This window comes from Anabas testudineus, chromosome 3 (assembly GCF_900324465.2).
Source record: "Anabas testudineus chromosome 3, fAnaTes1.2, whole genome shotgun sequence".
Taxonomy (NCBI): domain Eukaryota; kingdom Metazoa; phylum Chordata; class Actinopteri; order Anabantiformes; family Anabantidae; genus Anabas; species Anabas testudineus.
This window is the reverse complement of record NC_046612.1, coordinates 16,427,466-16,446,626: the sequence shown is the minus strand read 5'-3', so window position 1 is coordinate 16,446,626 and position 19,161 is coordinate 16,427,466. Positions and strand designations below refer to the sequence as shown.

Genomic DNA, 19,161 nt, shown 5'->3' with positions numbered 1-19,161 from the left:
TCACGAAGCTACTCTCCAGCCATTAGATCACCTAAATACCTGATTACCTGACAATCTGTTGCTGGCCGGACATGACCCTGATAACTCTGCTTACCCTGGAAACTTGTGAGGTTGACTCTGTGTACGGACCTGGCTCCTTGTTTTTCCATGTGTTCACCGCTCTCCTGTTCCCTAGCTAGCTTCTTTTCCACTGTACCTTCCCTGGACTACATTACCCACAACCCCATTGCTCACACTGTTCTTGTTTCCTGTTTGTCTGTTGTCCCTATTTCCCCACCTCAGTCTTTGATGACAGTTTTACAGAGCTTTCATTAAAAGTGTCCTTACATTTTCTTTATCTGTTGGTTTGCTCGCTCAGTGTTAAACAGAAAATCTCATTACATGGGATGATTAAAGTTTGTTGTAAAATCATTGGAATACCATTAAGCAGACTGTCTGACTTTCATAGGAAGCAGCTGCTGAACAAAGTACAGCCAAGCTTGTCTGACAGCTCCCATCCCCAACACTCTGAGTTCCACGTGCTGCCTTCTGGTTCTCTCTTTAAGCAGCCACGAGCCAGCATCAACAGACACAAACACTCTACCCTCTACCCTCAGCTATCATTATGGTGAACCACTATTATGTTCAGTTGATTAGCCATTACCAGTTTGTATCTGGAAGTCCCAGGATATTAGCTTCGTTATTCTTAACCACCTATGGAAGTTTATTCCAGTTTGACCTTGGGACCTCCAGCCAAACTGGCACAGCCAGCCTGCACATAGGGTCTTTCCTGGTGTGGTAGAACTGAGCCTCTATTGATTTAGTACTTGGAGCTTGGTTCTGTGCTGCCATGATTAGTGCCTCTGCGCTGTCTTTCAGTCCAGCTTTGGTGAGCCACTTCTATCTGCCAGTGGTAGCTGCATGCTGTCGTGAATGGTTTTTCCTTCCATGACGATTTTTGTTTTTGCCCCTCTTCCTCCTTGGGTTTCTGAGTTATTCACTAAGCATCCCATCATATGGGGTCATCTTCCTGATGTACTCATGGATAGTGGCTCTAATGCTCACTAGGCCTTGGCCTCCTTCCCTGGAGCTTCCTTGTCTTGATGTGAGTGGCTTCTATCTTACATTCTAGTTGTGTGAATCAGTGAATCAATGTCTCGTACAATCCTGGCATACAGCTTAATGTTATCCATGTAGGGGAGGTGGCTGATGGGTTTATTTTGTAGTCGGTATTTATGACTCTTCTTGTTGATCACCTGGGTAAGGGGGTTCAGGCCTAGGCAGAACAGCAGGGACAGATCATCTGCTTGGTAAATCTCATACTTAATGGTGACTTGTGGAACTGGTTAGAAGTTGGTTTCTAGGGTAGACCTACACAGCTGCTTAGTCCCAATGCCCAAATTAAACATATCTTCATCCTGTTGTTTTTTTAACGATTAAAAAAAATGTGTGTACAGAGTGATAATTGAAATGTAGTAAATGTGGTTTAAGCACTTGTTGCTTGAACCAAATTTAACAACCACATAGTGCTGAGTCACTCTATGTGAACAGCAAAGCTGAAAACAACCTTAGTATAGTTAGAAGCAATAAAAATTAAATGTTGGGGAAAACACCAGTGACACACAACCTTTTAAAAGGAGAAATATGTTTTATGAACACATTTTACATGTGCACACAAACATTCAACACTGATAATGAGACAAAATTATAATTCTAATAGCTTTAGCGTAAATCATACCTTTAACGTTTGGGTAAATGTACCACTGGTTACAGAATCATGAAGAATGGAAAGAAAATGGTGCTGCCAGCGGGCTGGCTGTATGTAATTATTTTGCTGGACTGTTCTGAGTCAAAATCCCCGAGCTGTAATCCCATTCTGGCTGCTGGCTCATGCTATCAGTAGTGAAAATAACACTTGCAAAACAAAAGAATCAGACAGAAAGGATTAGGAGAGGGCATTTGTCGCCAACACATGCAAAAACATTCCTTTTATGGAGGTTTACTTTTATTTGCACCCAAGCAGTTGAAAGTGATTGGCAATCACTTCCTAACAGGAGAGTCTGATATCCCTGAAGTTTCAATTAATTATACCGTGAAGAGGAAGTGTTCCCTTCATTTTTTTAAACAGCAATACATCATAGCTCTTTCTACAGAGCACTGTAAGGGTCACAGGGTCACTTAGTTACATTTGTGTTAGACATGATCCAGGCATCTAATCTCCGTTGCTTATTTGTGATGAAGATAAGAATTCTGTTTAAAGAAAAAAAATATCAAAAAATATAAAAACGATCTACCCTCTTCAAGTTAAATTTCCATAGAAAATCTTAGAATGGATGTGTTCTTTGGCCATCTTACTTCAACAAATGACTTGGTGAATTAAGTTGAATAACCTTCCTCACAGAAACGACACATCATGTAAGTCATTTAAAGATCACAACAATAGCATGTATACAGTGAGACGAGGAAATAGAATAATTTAACCCAGTAAAAAAAAAGTTAACAGTAAAAACTATTCATCTAATCAGGTGAGTAGCGTCATGCTAATGTACACGTGCAACATTTACAAAACAACATTACAATCAATTAAGAGTTGGAGTAGGTCCACCCAGCACTTTCACATCAGTGTTTGGTCTATACCAACTACTAAGGGAAATAACACATTGTTAAGCTGCCAAATGTTTTACCATGTTTACCAGCTTTATGCTGTCTGATTAGACAACTTAACACCGTAACGCCGCTATAAAGCTAAAATATAAAAAACGCAGAAAGATGCAGATTTGTATAAGTATAAGTCAACCCCTTTACTGTGCTTTCACATTGTCATTCAATAAACAAAACTCTTCTCATTATATGCATTAAAAGCTGACACTCAGTATATGTCTGATAAAAATGAAGAATTTTCTCTTGTGCCTTCTCTTGTGACTTCTCTTGCTTTGTACCTCACTTGTAAGTCACTTTGGGTAAAAAGTTCTTGAAAAAACTTTTCATTATAAACATTATGTATGTATGCTAACTATTTTAAACTATAAAGGGCTGATGCCTTTCTTTTCCAATTATATGATTTTGATTTTGTCTGTTTTATGTTTACATTGAGGGGTGGTCCACAACAGATGACTTCTTGAACTCTATTGTTTTTTGTTTTGTTTAGTTTTTTCCCATGGAGTCTTCCTGGAGTCTTGGTAAAAAATTACTTAATAACTAAGAATGAGCTGTCGAACAGTTGGATCTAGGGGGGAAGGTCCAGGCAATTACTTAAAATCAGAAGGTGTTTCATTCACCGGACTGCATGAACATGTGTATATGTAGTAAATTCACAGCAGTTCATCCAATACTTGTTGAGGTGTTTTAGTCTAGACCAAAGTTGGTCAGTCTACCAGATCATCCTAGAATGTGACTAATAAAAAATACTAATATAATCATATTTCTTGGATTTGTGAGCTGAAGGTAAAATCTTGATAAAACATTTAGCAGCTTAAATCACAAGCTTAAATCGTGAATTTAGCATCTATGGCTTTGTTATTCTTTAACTATACTTTCACTGGCATATAATCCTGATATTGATGAATGATATTTGCATTTCTATCTACAACCCTCTACATTGAATGAGTCTGAAGTTGGTACATTTAACTCAGCACCTGAATTAAAGTGCAGTAAGCACAATAAAGTTATTTTAATTTACCAACCAAAGATGAAAGCTAGCTACCTGAGCTACCCTGAGCTATAACAAAGTAATAATTAAAAGTGAATCTGAGCTCTGTGAGATCCAGTGCTAAATTTACTTTAGAAACAAACTAAAGCAAATGACAATCAATCTTGCACTTCTTCCAGCCACTCTATCGAGTTCGGAGACCCTCATAATTTTTTGGTCCCCATACTAGGCGCATGACACGTATGTCTCTGTTGTCCCTAATCCACCGGTCCCAGCAGTACTCAGGGGAGAGCACCTTGCTTGGTTTGTGAAGATAAAAGTACTTGTTTAGATGACTCTCATCATGCCACAACGCTTCCACATCATTTATTTTGTCCTGCATGATGCTAAGATAGCAGGCATCTGCCAAATTCTTTACGCCATCACAGGAACCTCCAAAGATCGCAGCGTGGTAGTAGAAATCTCCCTTGTCCAGGAAGGCTGTGGATTTTGGGTTTCTGTCATAAGTGAATTGTGAACTTTGAAGTCTATAAAAATGAGCATGGAGCACAGCCACAGAATCCCCAAGAGCCTCTGAGCCAAATCTTCCTATTAACTCCTGATCCACATCAAAGCAGAAAAGATAAGTGCAATGGTGACGAATCTCAGATTCTATAGCTTCTGATATCATCTTCATGCGCATCATAGAGATGTCCTGCCATCTAGAGTACTTTTCCACCTTTATAACCTTCAAGATTCTCTTGGGGCCAAAGTCAAATTTTGGTACTTTCTCTGGTGCATCGGTAAACACATAATATCTCACTTGTAACCCAATCATAAAATGTTTTTCTGCAGAGTTAAGGAAAGTCTTGAGGTAGGCATCCAGGTACCTAAAAAGAGGAAAAACAACTAATGAGATACACTTATACACAACGTCTGTGGCCATTGGTATGTGGACATAAATTATGATATATACACAGAGAGTTGTGTGAACAGAACTCAAGGGATAGAACGTAAAATGTCAAAATTAAAAATTCGCCATCCCTCCCTCCAGTATTAACTTATATCCTGCCATGGTGAAAATGTCACAATGTTCATGGAGAAACAAACCTGCCCACAGCAAACACAGTGAGAGCCACAGTTGTCTTGATTCTGATATGATGTTGGTCGTAAAGATTAGGGTCAAACATCCCTTCCCAGACGATGGGAGCATTCCAAGATGTCCGTGTCTTAACTTCTGGTCTCGCCCTGAAAGACATTAACAGAAAGATGAAATTAAATAAAATCACAATAAGAGTAGGACATCTGTGTGTTGATAATCATAATCTAGCAATAATTATGCTCATGATGATTGAACTACCACATTTGGTGTATTATTTAATAATAATACTGATAATAACAACAATGCATGTTACTTAATAATAATATTATTATTATTACAAACTAACAATTAACAATTAATGTACTGCAGAAATGTTTAATACTGTTCAGGAGATTTGTTTGCATTCTGATAAAATAGAAGTTAACAATTTGTACCACTATGGAACTATATGAACAATGAAAATATGCTGCACATGCAATCTACATTTACTCCACAGTGTCCTCATAAAGCATTCCTTTGTGAGGTAGGGATTATGGAATAAGAACAAGAATTGTTGATTTACATAAAACCGAAAAGGTGTCTCTACCTTAAATAATTAATAAAATTGTAATTAATTACAAAGTCATTTTAAACTTCACCAGTCTGTTTGGGAAACAGTAAATTATTTTCATTTGTTTGTGGGTGATTACCTACATACACCAGGTCAAGTGTCAGCGACAGTTCACATACTGTGTAAAGGTGGGAACTCTGTCTGTCAGGGTCACATGTTTAAAGTGTCCAGAGATAACAAGCAAGTCTGGTATCAGGTCTGGAGTCTGAAATGTATGACATCCTATGCAGCAGCTTCGTTAGCGGATGGAGGAATGTAGATGATGATTGATATTGTTAATGATAGTACTATTACAAGTACTGATAATGGTAGTACTATCAGAACTGACTTCAAACTGTAAACAGACAGAGAGAGAGAGGAGAAGAACAAGGAAGAACTATTGCAACACCTGCAGCTCTTCTATTGTATCTTAGATCATTCAAAGTAGCTACAAATAGCTGAGGCACATTTCTGACATTCCTTTATCAAATTCATAGAGAAGTTACCTGGAATAGTTTAGGAAATAAAGGCCAGTCAACTGGAAAACTGTGCTTTGTTCTGTCCTAACTTGAGAGTTTTGGTTCTAAGCACCATGACTAACTCTAACAAAGACATGGCGATTCATCAAAGCAAAAGGTGGCTACTTCGAAGAATTAAGAATATAAAACAGATTCTGCACTTTTCTACTGCATAATTCCAAATGTACTTATTCACAGTTTGGATGTTTACAGTACAAATGTCACAGATGGTAGTAATTTCTCTTAAACATACATAACCACCGTGTTAGTCCATTAAGATATTAACATATAAAACCTGATATTTTCCTTTTTGTTCATTCCTGGTGAAAAGTACAACAGAATAAAGAAAGATCATAAACTGGTCCTTTTGCTAAAATTGGAATACTAAAATGACAGTACAGAGGCGGAATGAGTGTTCACACCCTGTGTCTTTTATCCCCAAGCTGTTTGGTTTACTGGAAATGGTCACTCGTCAAACAGGTCGGACGTGCAGTGGTGAAACAGTCAGAACAAAGTGGTACCTCAGGTGTCTGTTATCATTTTACAGTGTCATTTCAGTGTTGGTGTGAACCTGTATTTCATGCGGATTGCAGCAAACAGGTGAAGCTGGTTGGTGTTGAATGAACTGTAAGAGTTGAAGAACATGACCCTGACAGTTCTCAGCTGCCTCTCCAGGTGGAAGTCAACTGTGTGACTGTGTCAATAGCATAGGCGCATGCTGTGAAGAAAGCGGAACTGGGATGAAGTAGAATATGCGGACGCCCATTGTCATATGATTTCAGCTGAGATGTAGGTGTGGCAATGGGGCAAGGGGTGGTGTGTGTGTGTGTGTGTGTGTGTTCAGCTGCTTTGCCTTTCTCAGCTTAGATTTGAGTTTCTTCTGCATGGTTTGGAGCTCCTCCCTGTTTCTTGCCATAAATGCTGTTGAAGAGACCCTTAATGTCCGTGTTTATCCATGACTTATTGCTAACAGCTGACTTTTTTTGGATACAACACTGTCCTCAAAGAAGCGCATGTGGTCTTAACTCTGGATGCAGACAGTATGGTCTAAATCACGCCACTAATAGCATAATGTCTGGTGTGCAGATGCAGTTCTTCACTGTTACAGTAAGTCTATGTTAACTCCAGGTGATACAATTCAGGCCACGGAACTGGGCATATAACAGTCAACTAGTTCTTGACTAAGGAAGAAGAAAGAAGAAAGAAAGAAAAGAAAGAAAGAAGAAGGCTTGTGCTTTAGAGAGCTAAAAGGTTTTCTCTTGTATAATGCCTAATACATTTGTCATGGTAATGCATATCTCCTCATAAACCAAAGAACTCAGAACATGGTATGCGATAGTTTAAGCAACAGAGGTGTTAAAATTGTTAATCAACTAAAACAAAATAGGCTGTCACTGCATCACTTTGTAAAAGGTCCGATGTCTTACCCAAAGTTAAGTGTGTCATTCCAAGTGTCCGTTTCTTTTAGTGTTCCTTCAACAGCACCAGGCCGGGTTTCCACAGGAACGTTGTATGGCAAATATCTAATATTGAAAAATGATCATAACCATAAGACTGAATTAGAATAAATGGCTAAAAAAACACAATGGCCAATATGTCCTCTTATAGATTTGTTAAAAACAACAATGATGCATTGGGAACTCACTTCAAATATATGAAAGTCAAGCTGGCAACAAGCAGTAAAAGACAGCAGAAAATTCCAGCACCTTTTGCCTTGCTGATGGACCCACTGGGATAAAAAAAAAAGAAAAAGAAAAATTCAAAAACAAAATATAGCACCCCAGTTAAACCTATACAAAGTTAGAAATGCTATATAGAGTAGTTCAAAACTTAATTGTCACACAAGAGAAATGACTTTTGACAAGGCAACATAAAACACAATATCTCAATATTTAAAGAGAAAATTTGTGTTATGATGACAACCAAAAATAAGTAAGGACATAATAAGGACAATAAATGGCTAAGCTGTGTTTTAACTCAAATGAAATGCAACTAACTAAATGTACCCTACATATCCTCCATATTTTTTTGAGGTGACTTACTTAATATAGCCTGAAAAAATGCCTGTGATCATAATTGATAATCTTTTATAAAAAGAGGCTTTGGTTTTAGTTACATTACTCATTAACTATAAATATTTGGAAAATTCCTAAAAGGTGATTGAACAGTACCTTAGAGGAAGTTGCTCCTTCATTTTTCCTACAAAAGAAGAACAAATTCTTAAAGTAGGTGGGACTTGCTGGTTCATACAACAATAAAACCAGTTAGACGGGATAGCTATTATCACTATTGCAGCAACCTATCATTTTGTAACTGTTATCTCATACACATCTCCATTTAAGGGATTTTCGTCTGCTGCCCTATCAAGCTGAAGAGAAAATCTAAGTGACATGGTCAGTGGAAAATGTAAAAGAGTACATGACTACAACTAACAACTAAACAACTAAAAGGGTTAACACAGTTAACAAAAGTTAGTGTTAAAGTATTTAGTGAGAAACTAGTGAAGAACACATCAGGAACAAATTGATAATAAAATTAATTAAAAATAAACAAACACTTGAATAATAACAGTTGTAAAATAAAATTATATAAATGGATAAATACATATAAAACACATAAATAATACAAATGATTTAAATACCACAGCGTGAGGGAGAGCATGGGGCTTAAATGCAGTAAAATTTAGAGCAGGATATGAGGAGCGTGGAAAAATGTGTGTATGACAACAGGGGGTTGAAACAATGTAAACCAGAAGCACCACTGTGAAAGTTGGAATGACTGCTGTGGTTTCACTACTTGCAAGGAAGGAGGAAGAAACATGGTTTGGGTAAACAAACTTTGACTGATTGATTTGATGATTTGTCTGTAATTTGATAATGTTTCAGATGATAAATTGAATGCTTTATATAAACACACATAAATACTGTGGAATTCTGTCTTGTGTACTTTTTTATAATCTCCTTCAATGCACATATGCAGATGCTTGTTCCGGGTTTATATTTAAAACCAAATTGATGATCAGGATGATCAGTGGCTGTTACTCCTTCTAAAAGCCTAATTAAAAGAATTTGTTCTAATACATGGTCTAAAGTTTTCTCTACAGGATGTATTAATGATATCTTTAATTGCTGGCACCGATAATACAGTCAGGCATATAATTGGCTAATGTGCCATGCATTATTATAAACCAGTCAAACACACAGAAAGTAACACTGAGCACTGGCTAGCATATGATATTTGAAATGTACTGCTGCCAATTGATCAGCTTTATTCACTGTCATCCCCCAGAGCAAACCTCATCCAATTGAATTATACCATCCCAACATTTGAAACATCATTTTTAGAAAGAAATATTACCCTCAGCATGGGTACATACACAAAGATGTTTATATTAATAAAACAAACCCACAATACTTTGTGCAGCAGGGTGGTAACTGTGTGTCATTCACAACGTGGTAACAACGTGTGTTATTTTTCCTTTGAATTAGAAATACAAATTCCAATTTAACAAAAGTGACCTCAGCCAGTATAGTTGGCAGCAGAGCTGGCACCGTCTGAAACAGGCGGGCCAGCAGATGACACTTCAGAAGTGAGAGGTTTTGTGTTTAAACCTCTACAAGGTAACTGCTTAATTCTCCAAATTGAACTTCCTCATTCACCAAACAAACAAAAAAAAAAAGGCCAGACCAGAGACCAAAAACCAAAAAGATTAGACTACTTTGTGCAGATCAGAATCAGGAAACTGTGAACTGTTTACTTTACTTGCGATTGTATACAGAGGACTACTTAAATGGTTTACATTTGTGGTATAACTGATGATTTTTTTTGTGCAAGGTCGAAGCCTCTAAATGCACCTTGCTTTCTACTCGGACACGATGTCCAATTATTTCAACAGAAGAGCTAGGGCTGATCCAGCCCAAAATGCAAATGGATGCAAAAATGGCAAAGCCTTTAATGAGCTGACTAGTATAAGCATACAAGCCATCCAAGAGTGCTTTGAAACAGCTGAAGGTTAGGTCAACACTGTATCTGCCTTTGTTTGCTTAGCTAGATTCTCCAAAGTATTTTCATTGTATATGCAGATGCTAGCGATATAGGCATTGTTTTGGTCTGTAGTTCTGGTTAAGGATAGTAATAGTGTTAAACATTACTACCAAAGCAGGACCGTACCCTACCAAGAGTCTCTAACGCAACAGTTGAAACCATGACATGTACACAGACCCAAATTCTTACACAAAGTACTATAAAGTAACACATGCTGTTGTGGGCAGAGAGTGCCTCAGCATTTTGCGCAAAAGCATTGCATCACACAATAACGTGCTAATCCACATCTACTGCAGTCAACTACATACTGTATGTGTACTATTCAAGTCTCAGTAATGGCGGATGCACTGTCTTCAAGATAGAATTGATTCTAAGCCTATACTGAATGTAAGCAAATTTGAAACTGAAAACTGGATAATATTTGCATTGTATTTGCTAAGTGAAGGTTCTGTGGCAATTTTCTGAATGTCCTACCACCATATATATATATATATATATATATATATATATATATATATATATATATATATATATATATATATATATGGTTTTGTGTAGTATCACAGGTCATCATCAGGACCCCAGTGACACGCAACCATAGACCAGATTGTTGCGTGAGAAGTATGAAAGAATGACATTTACATCAGCTCCATTGTATTCAAACAATGACAACATGCTTTGTCAGGTGGTGGGTAACTAAACTGTTTTAAAGGAGGATTTCCAGTTTACCTTTACTTCCACAGCTCAGAGGGGAGCAGTGTGTATTTAAATCCACTACATTTATTAAACAGGATTAGAAGTACATTATTAATACAAAATTATAATATAATATTAATTATTAATAAACCATTTGGCAGAAGTGTAAGTTTGCTCCATTTTCATCAGCTGTGCAGTTGTTGTTTCTCACCAAGACCCTCACCAAGACCCTAAGTAACACCAAGACCCTAAGGTTTTCTAATTTATTTCTATTTTATTTGTCACAGTTTTCACTTTTAAACATCATAGTGGATTACTTGTACTTTCAGCAAACTTTAGAGAAGTTGCTCACTAGGCCTCAGTCCCAGTGAGAACTTGAAGTGGTAGTTTTTTTTTTAATATATATATATACTACATTTGGATATTATTTTGAGTATTGTATAGTATAGAGTATATTTTTTAGACAAGCAGGCTACTTGTGAGGACTTTCTATGCAAAATCAACGAAGCTCTCTTTTAATCCCAGTATGCGAGCCACCTATTGAGACTAGAGCTCGGCCAACTGTTGGCCAACAAGAAGCAGGACCGGTTTGGTGAAAAATCAGCAGTCTGGGCTTTGGATGACGCTTAAACACTGATATTATCACTCTGGGCGAACCTGATCCTCTTACACCCTCGGCTCAGCTTTGTTTAATAAATCTAGACGTTTCCAGATCCCACATCTTCTATTTATAATAAACAACGGGCGAGTGAGTAAAACAGATCCACCCACAAACTGTATTTACGATATTTGGTGATTTGTTGTTTTGTTTTTTTATTCTGTTTTTTTTTTTTTTTTTTTAAATCCCTAAAGTCTCTAAACTATAAATTATTTTATACTACATAAATTATTTTAAAGGAGATACTTGATCAGAAAGATAAATCGCATTTCTAACAATAAAGTCAACGCTGTCGACCCGAAGTTGTTAAAAGCACTATCAGTATCGTTTTCCTTTATGTGGTTACATTTTGTATCTCAGGTATTAAGAGCTACTTAAATGTGATCAGCAGGTTCATTTCCCCTGGAACACATTGTGACAGGTGACTTACCTGCGCGCAGCCTTGTTTTCACATGTATAAATCCACAAAACGTTCAGCAGGATTACTGCTCCTATGTTGACCTGTGACCAATTTTATTCTTATTTGCTCTTTAGTAGCTTAAAGCAGTCGATCCACCCTGACTCTGTCTGCGTCCCACGGCAACCGCGTTTGTACTGATGACTCACTGCGCCCTGCCGAGGGACAGGTGCAGAGAGGAGGGTACCGCCTCAGTGCAGCGACCTCCTCTCCTGTCCAACCATACAACAGCAGGGATCATCTCACCTGCGATCCACTCTCATCCCCTGGTATCACCGGATATATGTTCTTTAAATCATCAGCAGTCCGCTTGTGAGAAGCTCTTATTTGTATTTTAAGCACCAGTACAGTAAGATACCGGAGCAAACAAAAGTCTTTCCAAATCCAACAACCATGTGATGTTGCAACTCCAGTCCCCGTGTGCTCACACATTGATGGTGCAGTTGCAACTTGTTTCCCTCTTGATTGAGGCCTAGTCCTGTTGTGCAAGGAGCATTTGTGGTTTCCTATAATATTTTGTCACGTCTTAATCTTACTTTGTCTTGAGATTTTTTTTTTTTTTCTTCTCTGTTGTTGTGAATTGACTTCTCACAAATCAACTGAAATGAGTGTTGTTTTCAGTGTGTTTACATTGAAAAGTAACAGCGGTGGTGATGGTGGTGGCAACCACTCCTGGAAACATAACACATGTAATGATAAGATGTTCCAGAATCAGATTATTCTTATTATTATTTGAGGGTGGAGTGTTTGGCTGACTAAACAATGGGCAAATGGGTGATTTTCATCATTCTTTTCCTTCTTGTAATTGATGACGGTCTAATTGCATCTGTGCCAAACAGGTAGGTTGCGTTTTAAGTGCTGCACTGACTTGTTTGAAGCCACACCCGTCATTTTTGGTGTCACAGTTTGGTAAGAAAAGCATACCAGAAAGAGAAAACATGCCTCAGTATCTGTATCAAGACTACTTCACTGTCGTTTTCTCACTGTATTGATATCACTGAGCAGTGCAGTTGGTCTATCCTCTCCACTGAACAACAGCACTGCAATTATAGACTAATCTTTCCCAACGTTTTGCATGATGCAAATACATGCCTTAGTTAAACCCTTTTTCTATCAGCCATCAGTGCAGTGTTACCAGTGTAAAGTCATGTAGTGTTGGGTTTTCTTTCAGCAGGACCACAGAAAGTACAGCAGAGCTGCAGCTTGTCTTTGACCCCGGGCTGCTCCAACGCCCTGTCAGCCTTACTGCTGGTAAGATGGCCACATCAGTTTGCCAAGCTGCCTTATCAAGAAAAATAGCTATCGTAAAATACATATATTTGATAAGCACATCAGTGGATTATGAATATTAGTTAATGGATACTTTCTTTCATTGCCACATATTGCTGCAGATTATGGCGAGAGGCCGCACCCTCTTCCTCCTCCTCCTCCTGATACCACAAACCATTACCGAGCCAACCTGGAGGAGGAATACTACTGAACATGTGCTGGTGTAGGATCAGATAATTACAGACAGCACAAAGACAGCATGCTGCCTTCTTTCTTTCTTTCTTTTCTTTTTGGTTTGTGCTTTGTGTTTCTTGTATTTTTTAGATTTTGAGGACAATGAATGAAATCATCACAACATCAGTACTCATCAACTCCAATTTTGGGATTTAAACTAAGCAAAAAAAGAGGCTGCTTTCAATGTTATCATCCTAGTAGATCTCTGTTCATTTTCTCTATTGAGATTAAAACATGCTACTGTGGGAGGTCAGCTAATATGCACATGTATGGTTATTTTTATATATTTTTTTGTGAGCTTTAATTTTGTTACTTTTGCTGGCTAATACTAATACTAATTTGCACGTTAGCTGAATATTTTGTTTGCTTAAGCACAAGATTAATATTAAATCTAAATCTTAAATCTAAGTTTTGGATTTAACATTTAATATTTGACACGTTCACAAATATTACTGTAGACGTGTGCTAGTTGTCAACGTAATAATGACAGGACACCATGAAGAACTGCATTACAAATTTTAAATAAAGAATAAATCACACCTAAAGAAAATACAAAATAAATAAAAATTCCACATACTACAAGATAACTTAATACATTGTAATATTTGTAATTACAAATACAAAAATTAATTATTTATATATGGCATGTCTGTACACCTTTTTGTACAGCCACCACCGAACCACTGACGATTTCAAGTAGCTGAACTGATCATTGCCACATCCTTTATTAATCAACCTTTCTTTCACATAATTTAATCTTCTGCAAAATATAGACCACATAAAATAACCAAATCAGTGTTAATAATAAACAATGTAGGAATGATACCTTCTCTTTGTTCTTTCACTGCAAAACACCTGTGCTGTACCTGTGCTAGAACCAAGATGTTTCAAAGTAATATAGCAGTCCTTTGGTTTCCTGGTATGGTCATGTATGTGTATTATGTTTCATAATGTTTACATAAAAAAAAAAATCTGCAAATGCATACATCTTTATATGTATTTTTATATTTGTATCCTGACTGAGAATTTTCTTAGTATCTTTGTGTCATGTGTTTTTAGCTTCTTACTGGGAGGCAGAGAAGCTCTGCATTAACATACTTTTACCGCACTGATCATTTTTTGAAACAAGTACAACAGGAAAAACCAAACTAAAGCAGTACAGGCACAGCGCAGAGCAATTCGTGCAGTGAAAGTCAGATAAAACTCCTTCTCCTTCTATTATACATCTCAATTTGCATTCAAACTTTTAAACTCTACACACACCCAATGGCAATACCTTAAAATGTAACAATGATCTGATGAAAAAGAGGCACTACTAGTGATGATCTGAAGACACCAGAGTTTCGCTTTTGCTCCTTCGTATTACCCGTTGTACAGAGAATCAGGCTTCTTATCTTATTACTGCCACTATTTTTGATATGGAAACTATGGAACGCCACATGAAGTACACTGTATATGATGTCCTCTACCACCATACAGTATAGAAAAGAGGTTTTGTTTTTTTCCCTGGTATCATATCTAATTTAATACTTGGTTAGAACACACAGTAAAGAAGTGCAGTGAGTCTGGCATTAGACCAGGAGGAACTAAGGCATTAAAAGACAGATGGTGAGATTTTCCACTACAATAGAAGCCGTAAACAGTCTGAAAAGAAAGGTTAACGCTCTCATATTGCTGAATTCTTTCAGTCTGCCCAACCCTGTCGGGTACTGCTTAAATTACTGACTTAATGAATGCACACAGCACTGTGTAAAAGTCTTAGGCCACCATTAAATTTGTTGTTTTCTCAATGCTATTGTGATCATACATATTTATTTCTTAGACTCTTTATTAGACTACAACTAGGTAATATCGAAACTATGTAGACAGTATTAAAAATAAACACAAAACTATTTTTTCTGTAGGCTAAAGTGACTAATATTTAGTGTGACCCCTGTAGAGAAATATGTAGAGGTCACAAACAAAAACAGGAGTGGAAGACCTGTCAAAATGTGGCAAGTCTCTCAGAGTCCTTTCCTTAGAAGCATAGTAGCCAAAAAAGAAACTATTCTATTTATGTTCTATTTGAAAAGCTATGAAATAAATATATATAGCCATAATAGAAATGTAAAAAAAAAGAAAATCTAATGGTGACCTACGTCTTCTGCAGAGTACAGTACATTTCCCACATGCTTGTCAACCCACAGAAAACCAACACATCTGTTACTGTAGCACTGCCCTCTAGACTACTACCTTGACCGGTCTCTGTTCTGTATTTTTTGTTTTATCTCATTCTCAGTGTGGCTTTATGATTCTAAGGTTCACCACAATAACTCACTATATCACTTTACATGCCTGGCAGCTGGGTTACTGTTGGACATAAAATAACCAAATCAGTGTTAATAATAAACAATGTAGGAATGATACCTTCTCTTTGTTCTTTCACTGCAAAACACCTGTGCTGTACCTGTGCTAGAACCAAGATGTTTCAAAGTAATATAGCAGTCCTTTGGTTTCCTGGTATGATCATGTATGTGTATTATGTTTCATAATGTTTACATAAAAAAAAAAATCTGCAAATGCATACATCTTTATATGTATTTTTATATTTGTATCCTGACTGAGAATTTTCTTAGTATCTTTGTGTCATGTGTTTTTAGCTTCTTACTGGGAGGCAGAGAAGCTCTGCATTAACATACTTTTACCGCACTGATCATTTTCTGAAACAAGTACAACAGGAAAAACCAAACTAAAGCAGTACAGGCACAGCGCAGAGCAATTCGTGCAGTGAAAGTCAGATAAAACTCCTTCTCCTTCTACTATACATCTCAATTTGCATTCAAACTTTTAAACTCTACACACACCCAATGGCAATACCTTAAAATGTAACAATGATCTGATGAAAAAGAGGCACTACTAGTGATGATCTGAAGACACCAGAGTTTCGCTTTTGCTCCTTCGTATTACCCGTTGTACAGAGAATCAGGCTTCTTATCTTATTACTGCCACTATTTTTGATATGGAAACTATGGAACGCCACATGAAGTACACTGTATATGATGTCCTCTACCACCATACAGTATAGAAAAGAGGTTTTGTTTTTTTTCCCTGGTATCATATCTAATTTAATACTTGGTTAGAACACACAGTAAAGAAGTGCAGTGAGTCTGGCATTAGACCAGGAGGAACTAAGGCATTAAAAGACAGATGGTGAGATTTTCCACTACAATAGAAGCCGTAAACAGTCTGAAAAGAAAGGTTAACGCTCTCATATTGCTGAATTCTTTCAGTCTGCCCAACCCTGTCGGGTACCGCTTAAATTACTGACTTAATGAATGCACACAGCACTGTGTAAAAGTCTTAGGCCACCATTAAATTTGTTGTTTTCTCAATGCTATTGTGATCATACATATTTATTTCTTAGACTCTTTATTAGACTACAACTAGGTAATATCGAAACTATGTAGACAGTATTAAAAATAAACACAAAACTATTTTTTCTGTAGGCTAAAGTGACTAATATTTAGTGTGACCCCTGTAGAGAAATATGTAGAGGTCACGAACAAAAACAGGAGTGGAAGACCTGTCAAAATGTGGCAAGTCTCTCAGAGTCCTTTCCATAGAAGCATAGTAGCCAAAAAAGAAACTATTCTATTTATGTTCTATTTGAAAAGCTATGAAATAAATATATATAGCCATAATAGAAATGTAAAAAAAAAGAAAATCTAATGGTGACCTACGTCTTCTGCAGAGTACAGTACATTTCCCACATGCTTGTCAACCCACAGAAAACCAACACATCTGTTACTGTAGCACTGCCCTCTAGACTACTACCTTGACCGGTCTCTGTTCTGTATTTTTTGTTTTATCTCATTCTCAGTGTGGCTTTATGATTCTAAGGTTCACCACAATAACTCACTATATCACTTTACATGCCTGGCAGCTGGGTTACTGTTGGATTTATGCATCACTGGGATTTTATCCACTTAAGATTTGAAACATCCAAATAAAAACAACTCAAACAGAAAAACTCACATAAAGTGAGAGTGAAATACAATAGACAGGTATCCTTATTACCTTTTAATTTGTGCATTTCTTTTTTAATTTATTTATGCATAATGCTAAGGTAAATGACAATGTGGCAAGTTGGACATGTTAAATGGCTCACGTGGTCACACAACTGTCATTTAACATATACTTTTTTTGATTTCAATACAGTAAATGCACACAAATACAAAAAAATGTGTATTGTATTTCACTGTATTTCTGTTTTGTTTTTTAAATTAGGTAATAAACATCTTTTAAAGGGAAAAAGGTTTCATGCAACCTAAAACTCTTATTTCGTGGATTTAGGCCAATAATTGTTTCATTAAAAATCAATAGTTTTTCAAACTGTCTTTGATAGGCTTGTATTTAATTTTGTATTATTTCGTGGTACTTACTTGCTATTTGGCTTTCATTGGCAAATGGTAACAGAAACCTTTGTAACACTTCTCTGCCTGTCTGTTAACTGTAATTTGATCCCCACCTCGCAGTGTGCACAGCTCGTATTGTGTTTCCATTATTTGGAAACTTCCCTGGAAATGAATATTGATGTTGCATGTGAGCATGTTTTAGCCAGCTGATGGAAAAAGTCTGTATTTGACTACAAGGTTTGGCACATAATGTCAACAACATCATGCTGATTCTATAATAGTCTTTAAGGGTAGTTCTGAACAGTGTGACTTTATATTAGGTGCACTAAGAGGATAACGTCATTGTTCCTACGGGATGTAGTGTACATTTTGTTTGGTGTAGTGTACATTTTGTTTGATGTAGTGTACATTTTCAGTGTAAGGATGTTATTCTGTAAATATACCTCCCTCTTGCTTAAATTCGTCAATGCAAACTCCTCATGTGCTCATTTTTCAAAATCCCAGCGGCTCTTTGTCTTTAGTCAAGTGTAATTTCACAATAGTGGATTCCAGTATGGCTCCTGGATTTCAGTGTTGCTCCTGCTGAGACAGTGCTACAGGTTAACTAGCACCCCCACAGCAGTGGCAATACAACGTTTGTGCTTTCCATGGACAGCTTGTGATCACTATCGTCATGACTCCCTTTTGCATATTTGCTTCTCTCAGTATCTGCCTCCTTTGGCTCATTTCAACTGCTCTTGCTGAACAAAGGTTTCACTCCAGTTCCAGTGCTTGATCCTTCCCGTCCTGTTTGTCACATATGTTAATTAATGAATCTTTTTGATTTTTAGAGTTTAGATGTGTCTGTCCTTCATGCAACACTATGTTATGATACATTGTACTGTACAATGCTGTGATAGAAGGCAGGGCAGGGCTATTCCAGGTAGATGTCCTCTGTAGGGCACGAAAACTCCACAAACTCTTTATAGTACAACTGGAAGGCTTTCCTGGAAACACAAAAACAAAAACACAACAACAACAAAAGAACATGTGAAACAGTCAGTACTAGTCCTCACTTAAAAGTGCACACCTCAGTGTTTTCACTTCCTGATACGTCATGGTCTGCCAAAGTCTTAAGTGCAGTCAAACACGGGCTATAATTAGAAATCTCCATTCAACAAGTTAACAGAAAAGTATTTATGAGAAAAGAAAAAATGATGGAATGTCATGCAGTCAAGTTGCAGGCAACATTTAGCAGTGATGCTGTCAGACCAGTTACTATACTAGATGTGGCATGTCACATGTCACGTCTTTTTTACAGGAGACGTTGAATTGTCACTCTACATCCTGGACAAAGCCATGATGCACCTCTTCCACCATAAAACAGCTTCTCATCATGAGATATGTGTGATACAACTGTTCACATTCAAAGACATCTACTTTAAAACAGTATCACAGAGAAAACGTAAGATATCGTTCTTTGAGAAGCTAAATAAATAAAGCTAGATAAATTCATTTGTGGTATTCCACTTCCTGAACCAGCTACATTTCCCGCACAGCAATTACTTAAGTATTCTGTCAGCTCTAATCTGGCTCTCTAACATAAAAACACGT

The 19,161-nt window shown here is 37.1% G+C and overlaps 2 protein-coding genes and 1 long non-coding RNA gene across 4 annotated transcripts in view; 1 reads left to right on the top strand and 2 right to left on the bottom strand.

The window, feature by feature from the left end:
• Nucleotides 1–1,962: 1,962 nt before the first annotated feature.
• Nucleotides 1,963–11,860, bottom strand: LOC113174116 (N-acetyllactosaminide alpha-1,3-galactosyltransferase-like). Its single transcript, XM_026377829.2, has 6 exons — nt 11,645–11,860; nt 7,988–8,015; nt 7,462–7,545; nt 7,244–7,339; nt 4,718–4,855; nt 1,963–4,497 (listed from the first exon to the last, which is right to left on the bottom strand). The coding sequence occupies exons 2-6, from the start codon at nt 8,008–8,010 to the stop codon at nt 3,813–3,815; spliced, it is 1,026 nt and encodes a 341-aa protein (XP_026233614.1). The 5' UTR covers nt 8,011–8,015; nt 11,645–11,860; the 3' UTR covers nt 1,963–3,812.
• Nucleotides 11,861–11,918: 58 nt separating this feature from the next.
• LOC113174117 lies at nt 11,919–16,382 on the top strand. Of its 2 annotated transcripts, none has more exons than XR_003299882.1 (3): nt 11,919–12,510; nt 12,846–12,922; nt 13,063–16,382. It is a non-coding gene; the product is annotated as an uncharacterized LOC113174117 (long non-coding RNA). The 2 variants fall into 2 exon arrangements; XR_003299881.1 differs by having other exon boundaries at nt 12,843–12,922.
• The window catches only part of mapk8ip1b (mitogen-activated protein kinase 8 interacting protein 1b), a 34,234-nt gene continuing 28,752 nt past the window's right edge, over nt 13,680–19,161 (bottom strand). Inside the window, exon 12 of the mRNA XM_026377828.1 lies at nt 13,680–18,554. Within this exon, the coding sequence (XP_026233613.1) occupies nt 18,482–18,554 (73 nt within the window). The 3' untranslated portion in view covers nt 13,680–18,481. The remainder of the gene's footprint in view (nt 18,555–19,161) is intronic.